We start from the raw sequence: 12,437 nt of genomic DNA, 5'->3' as shown, positions 1-12,437 counted from the left end.
ACCTTATTTTTCTCATCAAAGTTTCGCAACCGTTTCATTTCTCAAAATTAATCTTGCACATTCGTGATACGCTTCTTCTTTTTTTTAAGAGCTTTTTTTTTGGACATTTAAGGAATGTAGGGGAAAGTGCCCATGCTTGATACCATGGGAAACTTAGTAATGACTAAATTTTATATGTTTCACAATATATATTTGACACATCGCAACCATATTTTAAAAACTATGGGAAAATGGCTAGTTTTTACATTGCGGAGTCACATTTATTGAGAAACATAGGAAAAATTTAGTCATTACGAAGCTTCCAATGGTATCAAGCATGGGCACTTTCCCCTACTTAGTTTTTGTTTACTACTTCACGTAGTACTTCACTTTTTTTTAAAGGTTTTCTGAGAGCCAAAAAAATTATAAAAGTGTTCCACTAAAAAGATTTTGCTGCTAAAAAGTTCCAAAAAGTACTTTTTAGTATGGTGTACTAATGAGTAATTTTTTTGATAACTTTCTTTTATAAAATGGTTTAAGCTCTGAGAAATCGACTTCCATTATGACTTTGAACTCGTGAGTTTAGTTAACCTGGTAAAACCTTTTACCTTTGTCATTCCTTTTTTATCTTTGTAAAATTGAAATATTTAATCGATTACAATATATGAACCTGTATAAAGAACTTTCACTGATTGCAAGTGATTGTAATTAAGGTATAATAGTTTCTATTGAATATTAAATATGGTTTTATAAACATTATTCTCTAGATTAGTTATTGTTTGAAACTTTGACAATAGAATTTGGCTATCAAATAAGCCATAAGTCAGTTGTGGTGCAATGGTATTCAATGGTCTAATTCTAGAAAGTGCTCCACTTGAAAATTCACTTTTGTTTTTAATTATAGGAGGGACTGGAAACTGGAACAAAAGTCGTTGTAAACACTGTGATTTCTTTAATTAAATATTATATGAGACTTCAGGAAATGATACCTACACACAAAAAAGTATTTCGTAAAATTGTTCGTAAATGCTTGTGAATTTCGTATTAAAGGCTTACGAAATGCTCATAAATCGTATAACTCGTCAAAAAGTTCGTAAAAGTTTGTACTTTTTACAAACTTTGTTCGTAAGATGATTACTGTACGAATATTTATTGTTCTTTTATAAATATTTTTCGTAAATTTTAATTTGTTTGGCAAAAATTTACGAACAAATGAAAAAATTTTACGTGTGATTACGAACATTTACAAACAAATGTTTGTAAGTGAACAAAAAAAAAATTCGTAAAGTCATCATGTTACGAACAATGTTTGTGGAATATGTAGGGGAAAGTACTCTCCCTTCGAACGTTCATGCCTTCAAATAATGTAAATTTCTTTTATTTTTCTTAAGATATTTACACATAATTATAACAAATATCAATAATTGATGATAAGCTAACTAATATTTAATATTTAGAAATATGTAAGTATCTTATGAAAAATTAAATTAAATTCACATTATTTGAAGGCATGAACGTTCGAAGGGAGAGTACTTTCCCCTACGTAGAAAGTTTCTGTGCGTTATATGATTTATGAGCATTTTGTCAGTCCTCAGTAGGAATTCACAATCATTTAGGGTTGCTGTATTACTTATGACTAGTCCATACTTATAGCTTCTTCGCAAAATACATCAATTTTTTGCCACAAAATTGTTTCGAGGAACTACAAAATTAGGAATATTTGATGTGTATTACAAATTTTTGGGTCTTTGAAATCATTTGTGACAAGAGTTTTGAAGAGGCCATTATGCCCTAGGTACACTTACGACTTAAACCGAGAGACGGTTTAACGAAATTAGGGTAACGTGTGGTATTTCGGGACACTTTTTAGCACTTTCAAGTTTCAAATAGCTTGACGACTTCTCAAATAACTTTTTTCTTTGTTGATATAAATATTTATGTTCCTTATGCTATCTAGAATAAGATCCTTATCGAAAAATGTTGAAAAATGCATCATTTTTTTTTATACAAAATAGCAAAAAATGTAAAGAAGTAAGAGTGGTATATTTCGGGACACACAAAAGTCGCTATTATGCAAATAAATTTCACCGAGCCTGATTCTTTACCTTTAAGTAGAAGTTCTAAACTTCAGTCTTTCATAAAAATTTTGTTTAAATTTCACTTTTAAAGTGACTTAAATCGAAAAAAAACTAAGCACTAGTTGTGTTGACATCTGCAAAATTGACCACATTGAAAGTCTTGTAAAAAGTGAAATGTGACACTCACAATTAACGCGTATTTCACACTTTAAACTAAATAAAATTTCAGAAGTTTTATGTTTATCTGATACGTAAAGAGCTTTGCATTTCATATAGAATTTAAAAATAATTAGAAAACAAATATTTATAGGATTTTTGATGTGTCCCAAAATACCCACATTATGTCCCGAAAAGCACCTTGTCCAGAAATACCACACGTTAGCCTATAATCAAAATAATAATTCGATTAAATTTCCATCAGTTTCACACTAAGCCGTTTCTCAGTTTAAGCCAAGAGACGGATTAGTCAGAAACTGATGGAAATGCAATCCGATCATTATTTTAATTATAATTACGTTAAGCCGACTCACGGATTAAGTCGTAAGTGTATCTAGGGCATTAGTAAACACAAGCTGTAAGTAATGCCACAACTAATAAGGATACTTCTCCACTGAAGAAATGATCTACGTAAGCCCATCTAAAATCAGTGTTTAGAACTGCAACATTTTTACTTCTGCCCCATTTTCCCTTAAAATTATTTATTTATAAGGAAAATATGGCAGATCAGGCATTTAAACTTTGTTTGATATAGTCTAATTTAAAAATAAAATATTCAAAAATTTTCCATGCAATTAAGTTATTATCCCAAAAATTTATTTTCGAGAATCATGCATGCATCAAATTGCCCTACCCTTCCAAACTTTGAATGGAAAATGGATTTCAAAGTGTTTTAGTTGTGTGGGGAAAACTTTTCTGGTTTATTGTGTAGGTTTAAAAGTGACGATATAGGTTAAGAAAATGTGTGTTTCTTTCTAACCAATAGAACTTAGTCTATTTCACTCAGAATGCACTAAAGCAATGGAAAAGTCATAAAGGTTTGCTTATCCTAAAGTTTCCTCATCTTGCTCCCATTTGCAAGACTTCATGAGCAAAGTTTGTGAGAGTAAGTTCTCCCAAGAAGCTCATAAATACATGACTTTCGTGATACTTTGAGTGACTTTGACATACTGATATTGACGATGAGACCCGTGTTGTGAAGAATTTGGTAGATGTTCACCTAGCAATTGACGTATGTCTTTGTCGATATAGATCAGGGGATAATCCCATTAAAAAAGTTCAATTTTCTTATTTGTGGAATGGAAAAATTTTTCAAAGTTCAAAATATGAAGAGATTCATGCTTGGTTGCATGGTGTCTGATTTTTGTGGAAAATGCAGAATTAATCTCATTTGCAAGTTCAATCTGTATGGAAATTTAAACTTCAGTTTGCAAATTCTATGTTAATAATTTGTCGGTTGTATCGAACGTTGTCGTATCTGCATTTTGTTTGTGTCAGCATTTGATGCAAGAGAAGATGACGTTTTTATGATCGTTTTACACCAAATGCAGATACAAAATAATTGCAAATATGACAACAGTTGATGCAAACGACACCATTTATAAATTTACATTTGAAAATAGCATTTAGTCTATGCTGATAGAATAAAGTGAATTTTGGACAAAACAGAGCTTTCAGTAATGATTTATTTCAGAGAAATGCACATATCTAACTGGTAAAATTTATGCATTGACGTTTGAATAAAAAATTCACATTTTAAGGTGCACAATTTCAAAGAGTCCTTATAATGTGTTCTTCAATGTCATCGTAGGCTCTTGGTATGCTCAAGAGAGAATTAATAGCAAAACAAGACAAGAATTTTAAATAATTGTCTCTTCATTCCGTATATTTATGGAGGTAATACTATATTTTGTTAATACTACACTGAGAAAAAAAGGGTGCGATTAACTTCTTTTCCTCGTAACTTTAACACTTTAGGTGTAAAAATATATTAACATTTTTTAATGTTAATTTTACACCTTTTTAAGGGTAAAATTAAGATGAAAAATGATTAATTTAACCCCTAATATACCTAAGAAGGGTAATATTTACACCGATTTCGGATCAATAATGCAGGCTAAAATTAACATTTCCGGAATGTTATTTTAACTTTTTCGGATTTCACTCACTAGGAAGAAAATATTTTCATAGTTTTTTTTATACACATTAATTTTTAGCATTGTTTTTTGAAATAATTTCTCTCACAAGGTGTGGATATTTTTAGGTTTTGTGGAATGGGGGAGGATGTCTCTCCACGGTTTGGAATGAGAGAGAATTTGTGGGTGAAGCAAAATTAACGTGTGCTCCTCAATAACTTGTTAATTAAAACACCATGTAAGCATCTGGCTCTAATTTGAACTTTGCATGTCGGAAAGGTGTTTCTTTTTTTAAATATGACAAATTAGCGGGTTATTGGTGGCTATGTGGAAATAAGGATGGGAATAGGCAAGAAGGGTGGATAAAAGGAGGCCTCAATTGTGGATATTTTGGTGGCGTGAAAATATTGAGAGAGGAAATGGCACGATCAACAGTCACAACAATGAAAATTTGTGCTAATGTCATGCTTGAGCAATCAATGGTGTAATCTATGGGGTAGAAAAAAAAAATTGTCAGGGTGTCTCAGAGGGGAAATGGAAAAAAGAGTCGCAAAAGTGTCTCCATGTCTCAATCAGAAACTCACTTTAATTGCTCGCACTCACAGGGAGAATGCAACCATATATTGCTTATTGGATATAACAGGAGTAAGGAAAAGTACTCTCTCTTCGAACGTTCATACCTAATTTTTCCCAAAAGATTAACGTATTTCTTTTGAAAGAAATTTACATTACTCGAAGGCATGGATTGGCACTGGGGAAAGCGATCCGTGGATCCGGCGTGAAGGGAGAGTACTCTCCTGTTACACTCTGACCATAAGCTTAGTTTAAGTGGAACGTCTTCATAATTTCGTGTTTCCTTATCTACTAAAAATGGAGAGAGGAGAATAATAAAAAATAATAAAAAGTTTAGTTGCTTTTCAACACAAAATAAACATGCAGCTGGAATTGTGCCCTGTAGTATCGATTGAGCGGAGTTATAATCTTTTGATTTTTTGATAACTTAAAATATTTACCCTAAATTCCCCTAGGAGCTAAATAATATTTACATAATTTTACGAATATAAAATTGCTTGTCCGTTTCTTGTTTGTTTTTTAGTTCAAAGGACTAGGGTAAAGTGGTACAAGTTGGATCATCACTGAGTAAGAGAAATCCGAAAAAGTTAAAATAACATTCCGGAAATGTTTATTTTACCCTGCAGTATTGATCTGAAATCGATGTAAATATTATGCTTTTTAGGTGTATTAGGGGTTAAAGTTACCCTTTTTCGTGTTAATTTTACCCTAAAAAGGTGTAAAATTAACATTAAAAAATGTTGATATATTTTTACACCTAAAAAGTGATAAAGTCATGAGGAAAAAAAATTAATCGCACCTCCGTTTTTTTCTCAGTGATGGTACAAGTTCGACATGGTACAAGTTGGATAGGGCTTTTTTTCTTGATAAATTTAGTACTTCATTTTTATTTGTATATTTTTAATGCTTTAGTTTTATAATTTGGTTCCTTGTGCTTAAAAAAAAAATAGTACTGTATATATCAAGAAAAAATCCCTGTTCGTCCAACTTATACCGGCGAATTGTCCAACTTTTAACACTATGTCCAACTTGTATCTTTTCACCCTAGAGGCATCGTCTTTGGGTTTTCTATGACCCTTATAAATGCTTCCGGGAGACGTTTAGAGTCTTTCCTCTGAATAAAGAGTTTGTCAAATTAAAAAAAAAAAGTTTGTCAAAAGTAAATATGAAAAAAAAGGTTTGTCATATTGAGTATCAACATCCTTTGGACAACATTTTAACACAATCCATTTGTTCGCTAACAAACCTTTTTTCTAAGAGTAGTTAGCTTAAATTGTTATTCCACACTGGAAAAATATTTCGCAAAATTCTTCGTAAATGTTTGTGAATTTCTACTGGGGACTTACAAAATGCTCGTAAACCGTATAACCCACAAATAAGTTCGAAAAAGTTTGTACTTTTTCACAAATATTGTTTGTAATATGATCATTTGACAATCAGTTTTTGTTCTTTCACAAACATTTGTTAGTCGATTTTTCTTTGTCTGTCACAAATTTACGAACAAATGTTTGTAAAAGTACAAAAAATGCTCATCATTTTAAGAACAATGTTTGTGAAAAAAGCACATTTTACGATTTTGTTTGTGGGTTATACGATTTGCGAGCATTTCGAAAGTCCTCAGTAGAAATTCACAAACATTTACGAATGATTTTACATTTGTTTTTTCTGTGTATAGATATCATATACTTCTGCAAAAATGTGAACATATTTTATTTTCTGAGATATTTTAATTTAGGGTATATTCAAGGTAAAGTTAAAATTAATAAAGCATAAAGTCAAAAATCGGTATGTTTTCACATTTAGGATAGAGTTATTATAATTAACTTACGTTAGTATAGTTTTGCTTTTTTTGTCAATAAAGGTTTTTAAAAAATCAAGAATTATTAATTCTTGTTACTTTAGAATCTGAAATTAAATTCTAACACATTTAGTAATTATTAAGTATTTAGTAACTCAATTACTTAATTTTAAGGAGTTATAGAACATAGAAATATACTTAAAAAATATATGAATAACGAAACTAATATGGCATAACTTAGTCTTAATACTAAGTACTTAATTAAAGTCTTGTTTAAAGTCCTTAATTAAGTATTTTGCATTAAATACAGAGAGTATTTTCTGTAAGCACTTTCATCAAGGACTTTCACCTAAGCACTTTAAGTAGTTACCCTAATGCATAAAAAACATTTGTTTTTAATTCATCATATTTTATTTATTTTTCAAAGAAAACTCACAAATACACTTCTACCTAATTGGTTGAGGGCAGAATCGCATTGACAATAAAATGCTCACCGTATTTCGTTAATTTACGCATTTTCATTGAAATTCTTACGCAAATTCTCGATTACCGTATTACCTTATCTCGTACTCGGTGGCACTAGGTGAAAATAATATAAGAAAATTGAAGAAATAAAACGAAAATTCGATAAATGGTGAGCAAAAAAAAACTGTAAGAGAAATCAATCGTACAGCTTTTTTGTTTACCGTTTATCGAATTTTCGTTTTATTTCTTCAATTTTCTTATATTATTTTCACTTAGTGCCACCGAGTATGAGACCAGGTAATATCGTAATGGAAAATTTGCGTAAAAATTGCAATGAAAATGCGTAAATTAACGAAATACGGTGAGGCTACGGCGAGCATTTTGCTGTCAATGTGATTGCGCCCGAAGTTGAACACGTTATAATGTGAAGATGGTCAGCTTTTTAATGTCGTCATATTGTAATTTTTATCCATTTTTAAAGCCAAAATTCTATTCAATTAATAGAATAAAATTAAATTATATTAATAGATTGATAAAACCTTTGTGAATTCGAGCATTTCGCGAATTTTGTTTAGCTTTTGTTTAACTCACAAATCAATGTGATTCATTTGTCTCTTTGTGTCGATTCTTCTTTTGGACTTTCACCTCCCTCTCCCTCTCTCTCTCTTGCTCTGTAGTTTCTACTACAAAGTTAAAAAAGCTCAAATTGAAAAGCCCTCCGGGTGTATTTGATATATAGAATTGTCTTTTTTTGTGCAGCTTTGGTGGTTCTTCCTGCCACAACTAATTGCTTTCTTTTGCTGTCTATTTGCAGGAGGTTCTTCACACCATTTCACATCCATACGGTCAAGTGCAGCGCATTGTGATATTTAAGAAGAATGGCGTCCAAGCGATGGTTGAATATCCTTTTAAAAGACTCATCAACATTTTTATTTCAGGAGAGTATACACATTTGTAACATTATAACATTTTGAAGGAAATTTCTCACATTTAGATAAAAAAAACTTCAGTAGAGGTATTTAGCATATATCTTTCGCTAAATGCTTTAACAACAAAAATCCACTGTAGATTTTCGTGATATATCTTTTCTCAGCACATCCCTCAAAGTTGTACTAAACAACTCCCGCTGAGAATATGGCTTGAGGTAAACTGTCGTTTGGCAATGCCTTCAGTAAATTTCCCTTATCAAGTTTCTTTCCTGAATCCTCCCGAGATAAAATTCAATAATACACCCAAGAAGTTATAGCGGAAAGGTGGGTGATGTTGGGGCTTACTTAAGATGCCTGATATCTCCCCTACTCACAGAGAATAAAATGTTTGGTGCAAATTGAAAAATTGATATCAAAATTGACTGTGAGGCATTTTTGTTGTATGGTGAAGAAAAGCCTTACCAAATGATGTTAAATTGTTACGAAGATATTCTTTAGAATGCTTTAAATATTTCTCGGAATTGGAGGGATGCGCATAAATCAGAAGAAATTTGTTTTTATGTAATTGAGGAATATTTTTCCACAGCGCTTTTTTCTGTGTTTATATATACATAGCAGGATAAATGTGTTGTTGTTTGTTGTTCAGAGAATCACAAGTTTGTACAGTTACAAAATACTTTAAATATGTTAAAATAGCATAAATGTGGTTGGTCAAAATTATGTTTTGGTCTGTTATAGAATATTGGCGGCATTATAGCAATTCGTATTTTTGAGCTTTTAGTATTATTTTTATTTATCTCAATTGTTCATTAGTTAAAATGTGTTATAATTTCGTAAACATTCAAAAAGGCAACAATACAACTATGCCGGTGAATCCAAACATTGATTACCAGGTGGGAGGGGCGGAAGCAATGAAGGCATCTACAAAAGGACAGTCAGTTAAATGTTATTTACTTAGTGAGGCACAACTCCAAATATTCCGAAAATCTATCCCGCCAAGTAAGTAGTTCGCGTCTTATCCGCATACGGCGCGCAACTCATTTTTCCCATAAAATTTATAGCACCGAGAAAGATAACCTTGACTTTGTTGAGCTTTTTTTTCAAAAGTGAACTTTTAGTTTCATCTCAAATGCGAAAATGTTCTGGTTTGCACGAAAATGTTTAGGGTCGTCAAACTTGAAGTTTTTATAGCAATTTTATGGCAATTTTCAAGTGAAAGATTTTAAAGTTTGCATAAAGTTTGTATAAATTAAATTTACTTAAAACACGTGAAGAAAGTATCACAATTAAATGGATCTTGGTGGAGCCTAAAGTGTCCGCTGCGTGAAAGATAGCAGTGAGAATTTACAAATAAAAGTAGTGTCTTTGACGGGTGCGCATTACCTTAAAGAAGAACCGAAAACATTCATTTTATTCGCAAAGTTTCCAAGTGTGGGCTTAATCTCAGTGGTTTGTTTAGAACACCGTGTCAAATGTAGATCTTGCCAAATCGTCCATAGCTGACCAATATTTGCAGAAAAGTGAAATTCAGTACGCTATTGGTCAAATGTCAGTTTTTATAGCAAGGATTTTTATAGAACTCCGAATCTTCCGAAAATCGTTCCCTACAAGAAACTTTTTCGTGGATTGTCTACATACAGCGCTTATATAACTTTTACTCATGAAATTTATAGCACGAAAAGCACAACACTGTTGGGCTTTTCCATTCTTATAAGAAAGCTTCAGGTTTCCTCCTCTAGCAGTACGCGAAATACTATCTTTGATAGGCTAAAACATTTAAAGAGTCTACACATTTTGGTCATTTGTTTAAGCCGTTAGATAAAACTGTATGGCAAAGTTTTCACAGTTAGCCGAGGCACACACCATAAAACTTGATTAAATCTGGCAATGTAAAATAATTTAAGAAGTTTTTTTTTCGAAGAGTAACGAAATGTCTCGAAAACAAAAATGCAGAGTTATTCCCTAGACACACTTACGACTTAAGCCGAGAGATGATTCAGTGGAAAATTATGGAAATGTAGTTTAATCATTATTTCGAATAAAATTACGCTGAGAAGTCTCTCGACTAATCCTCAGGCAGGGGCCCATCAAGCCTAATAAAAAGTGAAGATATTTTTCACTTTTCCTTTTAAAAATTTTGGAGATATAGCACCGCTACTTTAACAACTTTCCTCGTAGTTCTTGTATTATTTCGGCGAGCATCATGAAATATGTATTTTTAGATAGCTTTTAATGCACAATTTCGAAATATATCAGACTGATAAGTCAAATCTCTTTAGGAAAAAACTTGCCAATAGTCTTTAGTGCCTCTATGCAAAAACGTATGGGAAAATGAAATTTCGAGAGGCCCCTGCCTCAGGTCTGTCGAGGCCCTTACACAGTCTCAATTGAGAGTATTTGCAAGAACGATGATTTCGGACTTTCGTGTTGTCCTTGATTGACTGGCGGGTGTTCGCTCACAGTTTACGACATTTTCGCTAAGATCAAGCATCGCTCTTTTAAATTTAGTAACAAATGAATGCATTTGTAATAATACTATTCCTTGAAAAAGCCAAAAATTTCCAAAAATTAATGAGCCTCTGTCAAAAATTTGGTAAAAATAGAAGTTTGTGTCTTAGGTTAATCTTAGGCCTTGACAGACCTGAGGATTAGCCGAGAGACGGCTTAGCGTAATTATATTAGAAATAATGGTCAAACTACATTTCCACTAAGTCGTCTTTCGGCTTAAGTCGTAAGTGTGTCTAGGGCATTACCATAAAAGGTGGGTGTCTGGGGTAAACTCAAAGGTTGTCTTTTAATAATATTTTAGAATTTATAGAAGTCGAAGAATAGTAGTACGTTATCCTTACGCATGATCGTGAAGAGGGTACAAAGATGGCATTATTAAATTTTACATCTCATACTAAAGACATATAAAAAGTACTGGGAATGCCATAGTCTTGTGTTTTTACTGTAATAGAAAATGCGACTGTTGCAGCTTGTAGAGTTAGGAACTGGAAGGAAAATGCAAAATGCATAGTCAGGAACATTATTAATGGATTATTCAATGTGAAATGTGGTAGGGATTGAGCTGAACAAATGTTTCCAGTGGGGAGATGCCACTTGCGGGGTTGGTTTATTTTCACCGTCATGGCAGAGGAAATGGCTTCACGGGTATTTAAGTGACATATCCGGATGTGGGTGGAAGTTGAAAACGGAAGAAAAATCACCCTGAGACTTCAATAATCATTCAATTTCCCGTTCATTTTTTATCTCAAGCTTATGCGTTGATGTTTCTAAAATAACATTAACTTATTTATTAAACGATTTTCAATATTTATTGATACTCTTGGTGGGTTTTCAGTATCTTTTTTTTATATTGCTCGAATTTAAACAGGAAGCAATCATCGACTTTGAGTTGCCACTTCGACTCCTCCTCTATCTTCCTCTCTTTTCCCGAGGGAATTATATTTTAGGAAAGTTTTGGAATACTTCTGAATTTTAGAGAACAATGAAAAATTTACGAAACATGTTTATTTTTCGAGATACGTTTTGTTTAAAATTTTCAACACGAACTGACAGTGAATAGCTAAAGTACCTAAAGTACCTAAAGTACGAATAATTGTTTTATTTGAAACTTGTTTTGTTCTTTGAATATCATCGTTTGAGTCTTTTGAGTCTATCTTTATCTTATCTACTTTTTTTTAATATAAAAATTATATAATTTATATGTATTTAAATTCAGATCGTAAGTGCACGGTGAACCAGAAAAAATTGTCGACGAAATTCATAGTTTGAAAAATTCGAAGAAGGGTTTCTTCAAAACATTTTGACTCGAATTGAATTCGAAATTGACTCTCGATTTTTTGAACATAACGTTTTGTACAAAAATTAGCCGAGACACTTTAAGACGAAAAAAAACTTCAACGGTACTGTGTTATCTTATGAAAAGTTCTCAAAATCTAGTTACGGCAAATGTCGACGTTACAGTGGCGACAAAATAAATATCACACCTTCAGCAATTTTCCTATTTTGATGTTTTATGATACAATATCAATTTTTATACCTGATCATGCTTTACTTTTTAGGAAATATAATGCCCATTATAAATAAAAATGATAATTCTTTAATATTTGTATCTGTTAAAATCTGTTAAGATATTACCTGAAATTTACTTTTATTTTAAAATTCATTGTATTTCTGCATAGTTGATTATTTATAGGTATTAATGCCGCAAATTTTGATAAAATAAAGTTATGATAATTGAAAAATAAAGTAAATAGAGCCTTTGGTGTAGATTTCCAGGCATTACGTAAAAGAATTTAGGATAACTAAGATTTTTTGTTTGTAAATTTTATTGTTCAAGGAAGATAACCATCAGTTCAATATTTTTGTATGATCAAACTTACAAATCACGCAAAAACTCGAAAATTTCGAAAAAAAAATACAATTTCTAGAGAAGATTCAGGTTCAAGATTTCAGATTAAGAATATCAGGCAATATA

The 12,437-nt window shown here is 31.7% G+C and overlaps 1 protein-coding gene across 3 annotated transcripts in view; it reads left to right on the top strand.

Annotated features, from left to right (window-relative positions):
* The window catches only part of LOC129803029 (heterogeneous nuclear ribonucleoprotein L), a 260,754-nt gene that overhangs the window by 101,936 nt on the left and 146,381 nt on the right, over nucleotides 1-12,437 (top strand). For all 3 annotated transcript variants that reach the window (XM_055849343.1, XM_055849342.1, XM_055849341.1), the window contains exon 3: nucleotides 7,840-7,927. In XM_055849343.1, coding sequence (XP_055705318.1) covers nucleotides 7,840-7,927 — 88 coding nt within the window. The remainder of the gene's footprint in view (nucleotides 1-7,839; nucleotides 7,928-12,437) is intronic.

Source organism: Phlebotomus papatasi, chromosome 2 (assembly GCF_024763615.1).
Source record: "Phlebotomus papatasi isolate M1 chromosome 2, Ppap_2.1, whole genome shotgun sequence".
In the NCBI taxonomy this organism is placed as follows: Eukaryota; Metazoa; Arthropoda; class Insecta; order Diptera; family Psychodidae; genus Phlebotomus; species Phlebotomus papatasi.
The sequence above is the reverse complement of the archived record's forward strand: the minus strand, read 5'-3'. Positions and strand labels throughout refer to the sequence as shown.